At 45.9% G+C, this 12,536-nt stretch overlaps 1 protein-coding gene across 1 annotated transcript in view; it reads left to right on the plus strand.

The window, feature by feature from the left end:
• Positions 1-12,536, plus strand: part of kcnh2b (potassium voltage-gated channel, subfamily H (eag-related), member 2b) — a 99,926-nt gene that overhangs the window by 78,616 nt on the left and 8,774 nt on the right. The window contains exons 12-13 of the mRNA XM_060824075.1: positions 1,395-1,494; positions 5,647-5,919. Coding sequence (XP_060680058.1) covers positions 1,395-1,494; positions 5,647-5,919 — 373 coding nt within the window. The remainder of the gene's footprint in view (positions 1-1,394; positions 1,495-5,646; positions 5,920-12,536) is intronic.

The following is a 12,536-nucleotide window of genomic DNA, read 5'->3' on the forward strand; positions in this document are numbered from 1 at the left end:
GGGATACTGACTCACCGCACACACCTCCCTGTCTGTTACACAGTGATACTGACTCACCCCGCTCCCCTCCCAGTCTGTTACGCTGTGATACTGACTCACCGCACACACCTCCTAATCTGTTACACAGTGATACTGACTCACAGCACACTCCTCCCAGTCTGTTACACAGTGATACTGACCCACCGCACACTCCTCCCAGTCTGTTACACAGTGATACTGACTCACAGCACACTCCTCCCAGTCTGTTACACAGTGATACTGACTCACTGCACACTCCTCCCAGTCTGTTACACAATGATACTGAATTAAAGCACACCCCTCCCTGTCTGTTACACAGTGATACTGACTCACCGCACACCCCTCAAAGTCTGTTACACAGTGATACTGACTCACCGCACACTCCTCCCAGTCTGTTACACATGATACTGACTCACCGCACACTCCTCCCAGTCTGTTACACAGTGATACTGACTCACCGCACACCCCTCCCTGTCTGTTACACAGCGATACTGACTCACCGCACACTCCTCCCAGTCTGTTACACAGTGATACTGACTCACCGCACACCCCTCCCAGTCTGTTACACAGTGATACTGACTCACCGCACACCCCTCCCAGTCTGTTACACAGTGATACTGATTAACCGCACACTCGTACCAGTCTGTTACACAGTGATACTGACTCACCGCACACCCCTCCCAGTCTGTTACACAGCGATACTGACTTACCGCACACCCCTCCCAGTCTGTTACACAGTGATACTGATTCACCGCACACTCCTCCCAGTCTGTTACACAGCGATACTGACTCACCGCACACCCCTCCCAGTCTGTTACACAGCGATACTGATTCACCGCACACCCCTCCCAGTCTGTTACCCACTTCTTTGATGCAGCTTCTTCCTGAACTAACCTACTGACTGAAGGTTTTTTTCTGACGGAATTTTCTTATCTTGACTAGATTAAATTAATGACAGTGTGGAAACAGGCCCTTCGGCCCAACAAGTCCACATCGACCTTCCTAAAAGCCACCCACCCAAACCCATACCCCTACATTTACCCCTTACCTAACACTACGGGCAATTTAGCATGGCCAATCCACCTGACCCGCACATGTTTGGACTGTGGGAGGAAACCAGAGCTCCCTGAGGAAACCCGCACAGACACGGGGAGAATGTGCAAACTCCACACAGACAGTTGCCCGAGGCTGGAATTGAACCCGTGTCCCTGGCGCTGTGAGGCAGCAGCGCTAACCACTGAACCACCCTGTCGCCTTGTATCTTCTGTCTCAGTGTCCCTCCACCTCCTTCCCTGCAGTCAGTGTTATGCCTGGTCGTTGTGTTGTGACTGAGAATGTTGTGTCATGTCCCAGTTCATGCCTTGTCTCTCTGACAGACCAACATGATTCCAGGCTCCAACTCCAGCAGTGAATCCGATGGGGGTTTTCACCACTCGCAGAAACAGAAGTTGTCATTCCGAAGACAGACAGAACATGGTGAGAAAATATCCAAGAGATTCCTGACCTCACTGACCCCCAAACACTGACTCTTGACCCTCATCCCTCCAGTTAGTTCCAGTTTTATTGGGATGCCAGTATACGGTCAATACAGAAAAGCAGAGGACACTGATGAGGAACAGCACTGACCCCACTGATGCTCAGGAGCAGCACCACGTACTAGCAACAGGGTACAGTGTAGACATTCGAACAGCAAAGTATAAAGGAAATTACAGCATAGGAACCGGAGCATTGATATCCTGGGATATTTAGTTGCTAACCATGCTCTTCCCTCAACCAAGTCTCATTATTAGCAATAACCTCATACTTAAAGGTACAAATCCAAGCCCTAAGATCATTTGCCTTACCTATTACACCTCTTGCATGAAAACAAATACACCTCAGACTACCTATTCCTTTGCGTTCATCATCATCTCCCTGCCTACTCTTCCCCTTAGTCACGCGGACTTCATGATCTAATTCTTTACAGGCTTTAGTTTCTACCTCCTTACTGTCCACTAACCACCTCATTTGGTTCCCAACCCCCTGCCACATTAGTTTAAACCCTCCTAACAACGTTAGCAAAAGTACTGCCAAGGACGTTAATTCCAGTAAGGCCCAGGAGTAGACTATCCAATTTGTATTAGTCCCACCTCCCCCAGAACTGGTCGCAATGTCCCAAACATCTGGACCCCTCCTTTCTGCACTATCTCCCACGCATTCACCTTGCGTATTGTTTCAGTTCTACTCTGACCACTACGTGGCACCGGTAACAATCCTGAGGTTACTAACTCTGAGCTCAGCAGTTGCCCAAATATCAGTTCACTCCCTTCCCAGAGCACAATTCGACAGCTCTGCGCTCTCCCTGCTCCCACTGCTGGTCCAAAGATGCTGAAAATACCCCAAAGATCCTCTCTTAGCACCTTCCAACCCAATAACCACTTCCATCCAGAAGGAAAAGGCCAGCAGATACGTGGGAACACCAGCCCCTGCGAGTTCCCCTCCACGTCACTCACCATCCTGACTTGGAAATATGTCGCCGTTCCTTCAACAGCCAGGAATTCCCTCCTGAAGGGCAGATGGGGTCTCCCCTCAGAGCACAGGGAAGGCAGTGGGGGAGTGGGCCTCGATAGAATCAAATCGGTTTGGACTGAGCTGACATTATCGGGGCTCAGGGATGGTGACACAGTTGTTTTGGTAAATAATTCTCTGACGTTGTCCAACTGCTCACATCCTCTCCCCATCCCCACACACCTCCCCCTGACCACACCCTGTCCCCACCGTGTTCCCCGTACATTTACTGGGCCATAACCCGTTGGGATGTCGGAGCAGGGATACGCAGTTTGTCTCATTGTCTCTGCTGTTCAGGAAGGTCATGGCTGATCAGATCATTTTCTGCTCCATTGTTGCTGTCTTGTCCAAGTAACCCTTTGATTCCCTTTCTGAGGACAGACTGTGTGTCATTTATGAATTTCATTGTCAGAATTAGTCTCACTTGGTTGACCATCCAAGAAATCTTTCCCTGTTCATCCCATTCTTGGATTCTGTGTGTTACTGGGATCTGAGATCACCCACTGATCCTGAATGTAGATCCATAAAAACATTCCAGCAGCCTTGCTGTATCCATGCTGAGAATTCAGAGTCAGTCCGGCTGCTTTTACGCTGTTGAAATGGGTTGGATCTGGATGTTGGAGCTAAAGTGATTAAACTGTATGGGTAGGAAGCAGGAGCCGGGTGGCTAAATGGCCTTCCTCAGTTTTTGTCTCTGTCTGTCTGTCTCAGCCCTGTGCCTATTTCATGACCAGCCCTGAAAGCCTTTTGCAGGAAAGTATTCCACAGATTCACTCCCCCTCCTGCTCCCTGCTCACCAGTAACCTGCACATCTCAATCTTTCCTGAGAAATGACTCACTCCTTGACCTCTTGTTGATCTCATCCCATCAGTAGGCGCCAGCAGCATCCCGATCGCACATTTTCAAAAGGCACATCTCTGCTGCACAGCTCAGATGGAATCAGAAAAAGTTCTAGGCTTCAATGTGCTATAATAACAACAATCATTCATGAAGCTCCCTCAAGTACTTAATCCATTAGAATGTAAAGATTGATATTTATAACCACAATCTAAAAACCAACATCTTTGAGGTGTCAATCATACTGTGAACATTGAGCCTGCACTGTTTTCATTACAGGTTAGAATTAATTTAATTATTGAGGCTACAAACCTAATTATTAACTAACTGTGAATTTTATAACATGGTCATATTAACAAGTAGCCACTAGAGCTGCCATATTTTTAGCAAAAACTTACATTAATATCGCCGTTGTGGGTTTGTATTAATATCGGCGGGTGTGGATTTGTATTAATATCGGTGGGTGGTGGGTTTGTATTAATATCGGTGGGTGGTGCGTTTGTATTAATATCGGTGGGTGTGGGTTTGTATTAATATCGGTGGGTGGTGGGTTTGTATTAATATCGGCGGGTGGTGGGTTTGTATTAATATCGGCAGGTGGTGGGTTTATATTAATATCGGTGGGTGTGGGTTTGTATTAATATCGGCGGGTGGTGGGTTTGTATTAATATCGGCGGGTGGTGTGTTTATATTAATATCGGTGGGTGTGGGTTTGTATTAATATCGGCGGGTGGTGGGTTTGTATTAAAATCGGCGGGTGTGGGTTTGTATTAATATCGGTGTGTGTGGGTTTGTATTAATATCGGCGGGTGTGGATTTGTATTAATATCGGTGGGTGTGGGTTTGTATTAATATCGGTGGGTGGTGTGTTTGTATTAATATCGGTGGGTGGTGTGTTTGTATTAATATCGGTGGGTGTGGGTTTGTATTAATATCGGTGTGTGTGGATTTGTATTAATATCGGTGGGTGTGGGTTTGTATTAATATCGGTGTGTGTGGATTTGTATTAATATCGGTGGGTGTGGATTTGTATTAATATCGGTGGGTGTGGGTTTGTATTAATATCGGTGGGTGGTGTGTTTGTATTAATATCGGTGGGTGTGGGTTTGTATTAATATCGGTGTGTGTGGATTTGTATTAATATCGGTGGGTGTGGATTTGTATTAATATCGGTGGGTGTGGGTTTGTATTAATATCGGTGGGTGGTGTGTTTGTATTAATATCGGTGGGTGTGGGTTTGTATTAATATCGGCGGGTGGTGGGTTTGTATTAATATCGGCGGGTGGTGGGTTTGTATTAATATCGGCGGGTGTGGGTTTGTATTAATATCGGCGGGTGTGGGTTTGTATTAATATCGGCGGGTGGTGGGTTTGTATTAATATCTGTGGGTGTGGGTTTGTATTAATATCGGCGGGTGGTGGATTTGTATTAATATCGGTGGGTGTGGGTTTGTATTAATATCGGCGGGTGTGGGTTTGCATTAATATCGGTGGGTGGTGGGTTTGTATTAATATCGGCGGGTGGTGGGTTTGTATTAATATCGGTGGGTGTGGGTTTGCATTATTATTGGCGGGTGTGGGTTTGTATTAATATCGGTGGGTGGTGGGTTTGTATTAATATCGGTGGGTGTGCGTTTGTATTAATATCGTGGGTGTGGGTTTGTATTAATATCGGTGGGTGGTGGGTTTGTATTAATATCGGTGGGTGTGGGTTTGTATTAATATCGGTGGGTGTGCGTTTGTATTAATATCGTGGGTGTGGGTTTGTATTAATATTGGTGGGTGTGGGTTTGCATTATTATTGGCGGGTGTGGGTTTGTATTAATATCGGCGGGTGGTGGGTTTGTATTAATATCGGCGGGTGTGGGTTTGCATTATTATTGGCGGGTGTGGGTTTGTATTAATATCGGCGGGTGGTGGGTTTGTATTAATATCGTGGGTGTGGGTTTGTATTAATGTCGGTGGGTAGATGGACAGCATGGTACCCTCCACCCCCTGAATGGAAGGCATCAATCCCACCCTGAGGGGTAACTTCCCCCTGAGGGGTAATTTGTAAACGACCCAGAATCGCCAACACTCTGTGTATTCTATGCCCTGAATGAGTCCCTCCCGGACGGATTCTCAGCTTGTGTGAAATGTTTGATTTTGATAGCACGGCTCTCACTGTCTGTTTGGTTCAGTGTTTTCCAGAGTTCTCATCCTTTTCCGAACTTTCTCCTTTGGAATGTTTGTGTTTGTGTTTTAGACAGTGATGGGTGTAGACCGGACTCCCAGAACCCCCCACAGACAGCAGACAGTCTGGACCTGGGTTACCTGTTCCGACACGGAGTGGAGAATGAACAGAGTGGCATTGCCTCGGTTTCCCCGTTGAGCAGTGAAGGGCAGAGACCTGGAACTTCTGACATCATTCAATATTCACCAGCCAAGGCAACAGCTGGGAACACGGACACCTCCTTTGTACCTGGGGAGGACACAGACAGTGATAGGGACCGTGACGATGGCTATAATCCAGAGTCAGGTATGCAGCCACCCTGATGTATGTGAGACTATAGCAGCAGGTGGAGGCCATTCAGCCCATCAAACCTGCCCTGATGTTCTAGACCATCTCCTCCATGCACCTTTCCCACTCCATCACCAGATTCCTCTCTGTCATTAGTCTCCAGAAACCGATCGATTTGTGTCTCTGGGTCTGAGCTCCCACAGCCTCTGGGCTCCAGAATTCCAAAGACTTGGTCCAACCCGTCCATGCCGACCAGATATCCCAACTCAATCTAGTCCCACCTGCCAGCACCCGGCCCATATCCCTCCAAACCCTTCCTATTCGTATATCCATCCAAATGCCTCTTAAATGTTGTAATTGTACCAGCCTCCACCACATCCTCTCGCAGCTCATTCCATACACGTACCACCCTCTGGGTGAAAATGTTGCCCCTTCGGTTCCTTTTAGATCTTTTTCCTCTCACCCTAAACTTTTTGTGGACTTCCCTAACTTAGGGAAAAGACTTTGCCTATTTACCCTATCCATGCCCCTCATGATTTTGTAAACCTCTATAAGGTCACCCCTCAGTCTCCAACACTCCAGGGAAAACAGCCCCAGCCTGTTCAGCCTCTCCCTACAGCTCAGACCCTCCAACCCTGGCAATGACTTGGTAAATCTTTTCTAAACCCTTTCAAGTTTCACAACACCCTTCTGAGAGGAGGGAGATCAAAATTGCTCAGAATATTCCAACAGTGGCCTCTTCGAAAATGGATTAAACTTCAAAGCAATGTTGGTCAGTGAGGGTACTTTAGAAGTTTCTGGAATGAAACTCAGTGATGATGTCACTCCTGGGCCAAGTCAATAAGTTTGTCTACTTCGGACAGATGACCGATGATAACCACAAATGGCTGATGGAATGCTGAAGTCAGATCTCGGAGCGAGTGAGAGAGAGAGAGAGAGAGAGAGAGAGTAAACATTTTGAGTTTCTTGTGGCCATATTAGGCTTGAAGCATGAACTCCGTTTCTCTCTCTCTTCACAAACGCTGGCCAGAGCAACACTTTGTTTTCATTTTAGTATCAAATTCCCAGTATTTTGCTTTCATCAGAAGGAGAGACAGCCAGAAGTAATTTGCAAAGATGTAAACATACTTCTCTTCATGTTCCTATCAATTCTTTTATCCAAAGCTGTGTCCTGTAATAACCGAACCTCCAATCAGTTTGTTGGAAATTTGAGTCCCTTTAAAACAGAATTTTCTAAGTATTTACACAGCAGCATGTAAGTTCCTTTAGTTGCTGTTATTAGCAGTAACTTGCTTTCCAAATATCTGGTATATAAAAACGAAAAGAAAGGTTGAAAGTCTCACCAGGATCACTGAGGTCAGGATTTGGAACATAGAACATAGAACAGTACAGCACAGAACAGGCCCTTCAGCCCACGAGGTTGTGCTGACCCCTGATCCTCATGTATGCACCCTCACATTTCTGTGATTTGATGTCAACAATTAATCACTCAACAAAAGACATGGGACATGGAACTGTACAACACAGGAACAGGCCCAGACGCCCAAGATGATGATTTGAAAATATGCCAAATTAAACTAATCCCTTCTACCTGCCCATGGTCCATATTCCTCCATTCCTTTCACATTCATATGTTTATCTACAAGTCCCTTAAATGCACCTATCTGCCTCTACCACTACCCCGGCAGTGCATTCCAGACGCCTACTGCTCTCTGCGTAAAATGCTTGTTCCCCACATCTCCTTTGAACTCGCTCCCCCCTCCCCCCCACCGACCTTAAGTGCATGCGCCCTAGTATTAGACATTTCAACTCCAGGAACAAGCTTCTGACTGTCAATCCTATCTATGTATCTCACAGCTTTGCAGACTTCCATCGAGACCCCCTCAGCCTCCCCCACTGTAGAAAAAAAAACCTGAGTTTTTCTAGTCTCTCTTCTTATAGCTCATGCCCTCTAATCCTACAACATCCTCTTCTGCACCCTCTCCAAAGTCTCCATATCCTTCCTATTATATGGCAGCCAAAATTAAACAGAATATTCTAAGTGTGACCTAATGAAAGTCTTAAAAAGCTGCAACATGACATCCTGACCCTTGTACTCAACTCCCCGATCAACAAAGGTAAGCATGTCGTATGCTTCCTTTATCACCCTAACTGTTTGTGTGGCCACTGTCAGGGAGCTATGGATTTGAACCACAAGATTCCTCTGTACATGTGTGTGCTGTTCAGGGTCCTGCCATTAACTTTTCCTTAACATTTGATGTCCCAAAATGCAGCACCTCACACTTATCTGGATAAACTACATCCTCCATTTCTCTCCCCACATCTGCAACTGTATCCTTTGATAATCTTCAACACTCTCCATTGCTGCACTGATCTTTGTGTCATCTGCAAAATTACTAACCCACCCCATCTATGTTTTCATCCAAGTCATTTATGCATATCACAAACAGCAGAGGTCCCAGATTGGATCCCTGTGGAACATCACGAATCATAGACCTCCAGCTTGAAAAACCCCATTCTCCCACTACCCTCTGACTTTTATGGCAAGCCACTTCTAGATCCTGTGCATGTCAAGCTTCTGGATGAGCTTACCATGAGGGCCTTGTTGAAAACCTTACTCTACCGGAGTCGTACCTGAGGACTGGAGAGGCGCAAATGTAATTCCTCTCTCCAAGAAAGGAAATAGGGAAATCCCCGGCAATTACAGACCAGTCAGTCTCACGTCTGTCGTCTGCAAGGTGTTAGAAAGGATTCTGAGGGATAGGATTTATGACCATCTGGAAGAGCATGGCTTGATAAAATGCAGTCAGCACGGCTTTGTGAGGGGCTAGTGTTGCCTCACAAATCTTATTGAGTTCTTTGAGGATGTTACTATACAGGTTGATGAGGGTTGAGTGGTGTATGTGGACTTCAGCAAGGCATTTGATAAGGTTCCCCATGGTAGGCTCATTCAGAAGGTCAGGAGGAATGGGATACTTGGAAATTTAGCTGTCTGGATACAGAATTGGCTGGTCGACAGAAGACAGTGAGTGGTCGTGGAAGGAAAGTATTCTGCCTGGAAGTCAGTGGTGAGTGGTGTTCCACAGGGCTGTGTTCTTGGGCCACTACTCTTTGTAATTTTTATTAATGGCTTGGATGAGGAGATTGAAGGATGGGTCAGCAAGTTTGCAGACGGCACAATGGTTGGAGGACAGTATAGAGGACTGTTATAGGCTGCAGCGTAACATTGGCAGGACGCAGAGATGGGCTGAGAGGTGGCAGATGGAGTTTAACCTGGATAAATGCAAAGTGATGCATTTTAGAAAGTTGAACTTGAAAGTTGAGTACAGGGTTAAAGACAGGATTCTTGACAGTGTGGTGGAACAGCGGGATCATGATGTACAGGTTCATAGATTCCTTAAAATTGCCACCCAAATGGACAGGGCTGTTAAGAAAGCATATGGTGTTTTGGCTTTCATTAACAGGGGGATTGAGTTTAAGAGCTGTGAGATCTTGTTGCAGCTTTATAAAACTTTGGTTAGACCGCACTTGGAATACTGTGTCCAGTTCTGGTTGCCCTATTATAGGAAAGATGTGGATGTTTTGGAGAGGGCTCAGAGGAGGTTTACCAGGATGCTGCCTGGACTGGAGGGTTTATCTTACGAAGAGAGGTTGACTGAGCTCGGACTTTTTTCATTGGAAAAAGAAGGAAGAGAGGGGACCTAATTGAGGTGTACAAGATAATGAAAGGCATAGATAGCCAGAGACTATTTCTCAGGGCAGAAATTGTTAATGCGAGGGGTCATAGTTTTAAGCTGTTTGGCAGAAAGTATAGAGGGGATGTCAGAGACGGGTTCTTTACGCAGAGAGTTGTGAGAGCATGGAATGCGTTGCCAGCAGCACTTGTGGAAACGAGGTCATTGGGGATATTTGAGACTGCTGGACATTCATATGGTCACAGAAATTTGAGAGTTTGTACATGAGGTTTACCTTATATGAGGATCAATGGTCGGCACAACATCGTGGGCTGATGGACCTGTTCTGTGCTGTACTGTTCTGTGTTCCATGTTCTAAAATCCATGTACTGAAAATGTGTTGCTGGTTAAAGCACAGCAGGTCAGGCAGCATCCAAGGAACAGGAAATTCGACGTTTCGGGCCAGAGCCCTTCATCAGGAATTCAAAATCCATGTAGACAACATCCGCTGCTCTACCCTCATCGATCACCTTCATCACCTCCTGAAAACTTTAATCGTGTCAGTTACACATGACCTGACTTGAACAAAGCCACGCTGACTGTCCCTAATCAGGCCATGCTTTTCCAAATGTGTGTAAATCCTCTCCTATAGCTTTTCAACCAACGATGTGAGACTCACCGTTCTGTAGTTTCCTGGATTATCACTATATCCCTTCTTGAACAGAAGAACAACATAAGCTACTCGCCAGTCCTCTGGGACCACTTCAGTGGCTAGCGAGGATGCAAACATCTTGGTCAAGGCCCCAGCAATCTTTTGTCTTGCCTCTCTCACAAACCTGGGTTAGATGCCATTAGACTCTAGGAACTTATTCACCTTAGTGCTCTTCAAGAGACTCAACACCACTTTTTTTCTTGATCTTAAAATGCCCCAGCATGTTAGCACACTGCACACAAATCTCACTATCCTCCATATCCTTATCCTGGGTAAATACTGATGCAAAGTACTCATTTAGGGTTTCACCCACATCAACTGCCTCCACGCACAAGTTCCCTCCTTTATCCTTGAGTTATCCTACTTTCTCCTTAGTTACCCTCTTGTTTTTAATCTATGTATAGAATGCCTTTCTATGTATAGAGAACCCTACCAGCCAAGGTCATTTCATGACCTCTTGTTGCTCTCCTAATTCCTGGCTTGATTTCTTTCCTGCTTCTTTATATCCCTCATGTATCCTGTCTGATGTTTAACCTCCTACACCTTACACATACTTTTTTTTTGTGGCCTATTTTCAATGAATTGCTTGTGAAAATAAGGAGTTTCTGTTGTTATTGCTAAAGGGAAACTAACTTCCATAGGAAGGCAGGTGAGGAAACAAGCATTGGCAACAGGTGATTGGCACAGCACAAGTTATCCTTCCCCAAAGTAAGGGCCATCAGCGTGGGAAGGTGGGATATGAATTACAGAGAGAGATGATGTGGAGGTGCTGGGGTTGGACTGGCCTGGACAAAGTCAGAAGTCACACGACACCAGGTTATAATCCAACAGGTTTATTTGAAATCCCAAGCTTTTGGGGCACTGCTCCTTCACCAGGTGAAGAGGAGACAGGTACACGGGAACAAAATTTATGCGCAGAGAGATAATGGCAAGATAATTCCAGGGAATTCAGAGTGTCAACAGATAAGTACAAAAGGTATGGGCAGAGAATCAACACGCTGAGTGAAAACTCTCTCCAGGTGATCAAAAGTGTCAGACCGTGAGAGTAAAATGTCAACAGCTGAAGAGCCAGTGAAGGGATGACCTACGACCTGATTAATTGAGGCAGAGAGACAATTGCAAAAAGATATTAAACTAAGGTGATGTTGGAGACAAACCGAATGACTGGAATAACATAATAGGTCCAAGAGTCACATGCTGAGGGTCTAACCAACGTACCTTTGGAAGGTCAAATTTGAACACAGTATACAGGGTTAAAGGCAGGATTCTTGGCAGTGTGGAGGAATAGAGGGATCTTGGGGTCCATGTCCATAGATCCCTCAAAGTTGCCACTCAAGTTGATAGAGTAGTTAAGAAGGCGTATGGTGTGTTGACTTTCATTAGTGGGGGATTGAGTTTAAGAGCTGCAAGGTTGTGCTGCAGCTCTGTAGAGCCCTGGTTAGACCACACTTGGAATATTGTGTTCAGTTCTGGTCACTTCATTATAGGAAGGATGTGAAAGCTTTAGAGAGAGTGCAGAGGAGATTTACCAAGATACTGCTGGACTGGAGGGCATGTCTTATGAAGTTAAGGCTTTTCTCATTGGAATGAAGAAGGATGAGAGGCGACTTGATAGAGGTGTACAAAATGATGAGAGACATAGATTGAGTGGATAGCCAGAGACTTTTTCCCAGGGTGGAAGTGGCTGTCACGAAGGGGCATCTTTTTAAGGTGATTGGAGGAAGGTTTAGGGGAGATGTCAGAGGTAGGTTCTTTACACAGAGAGTGGTGGGTGTGTGGATTGCACTGCTAGCGATGGTAGAAGAGTCAGACATTAGCGACATTGAAGTGACTCTTGGATAGGCACATGGATGATAGTAAAATGAAGGGTATGTAGGTTAGTCTCAGTTGGGCTGCTTTGTCCTGGATGGTGTTGAGCTTCTTGAGTGTTGTTGGGGCTGTCCCCATCCAGGTAAATGGGGAGTATTCCCTCACCCTCCTGAGTTGTACCTTGTAGATGGTGAACAGGCTTTGGGGAGTGAGGAGGGAAGTTAGTATTCCTAGTCTCTGACCTGCTCTTTTAGCCACTGTGTTTATGTGGTGAGTCCAGTTGAATTTTTGGTCAATAATAACCCCCAGGATGTTGATAGGGGGGGATTCACTGATAGTACCACCATTGAATGTCAGGGGGCATTGTTTAGATTGTCTCTTGTTGGAGAAGGTCATTGCTTGGCATTTGTGTGGCATGAATGTTACTGGCCACGTGTCAA

Source organism: Hemiscyllium ocellatum, chromosome 4 (genome assembly GCF_020745735.1).
Source record: "Hemiscyllium ocellatum isolate sHemOce1 chromosome 4, sHemOce1.pat.X.cur, whole genome shotgun sequence".
Taxonomy (NCBI): domain Eukaryota; kingdom Metazoa; phylum Chordata; class Chondrichthyes; order Orectolobiformes; family Hemiscylliidae; genus Hemiscyllium; species Hemiscyllium ocellatum.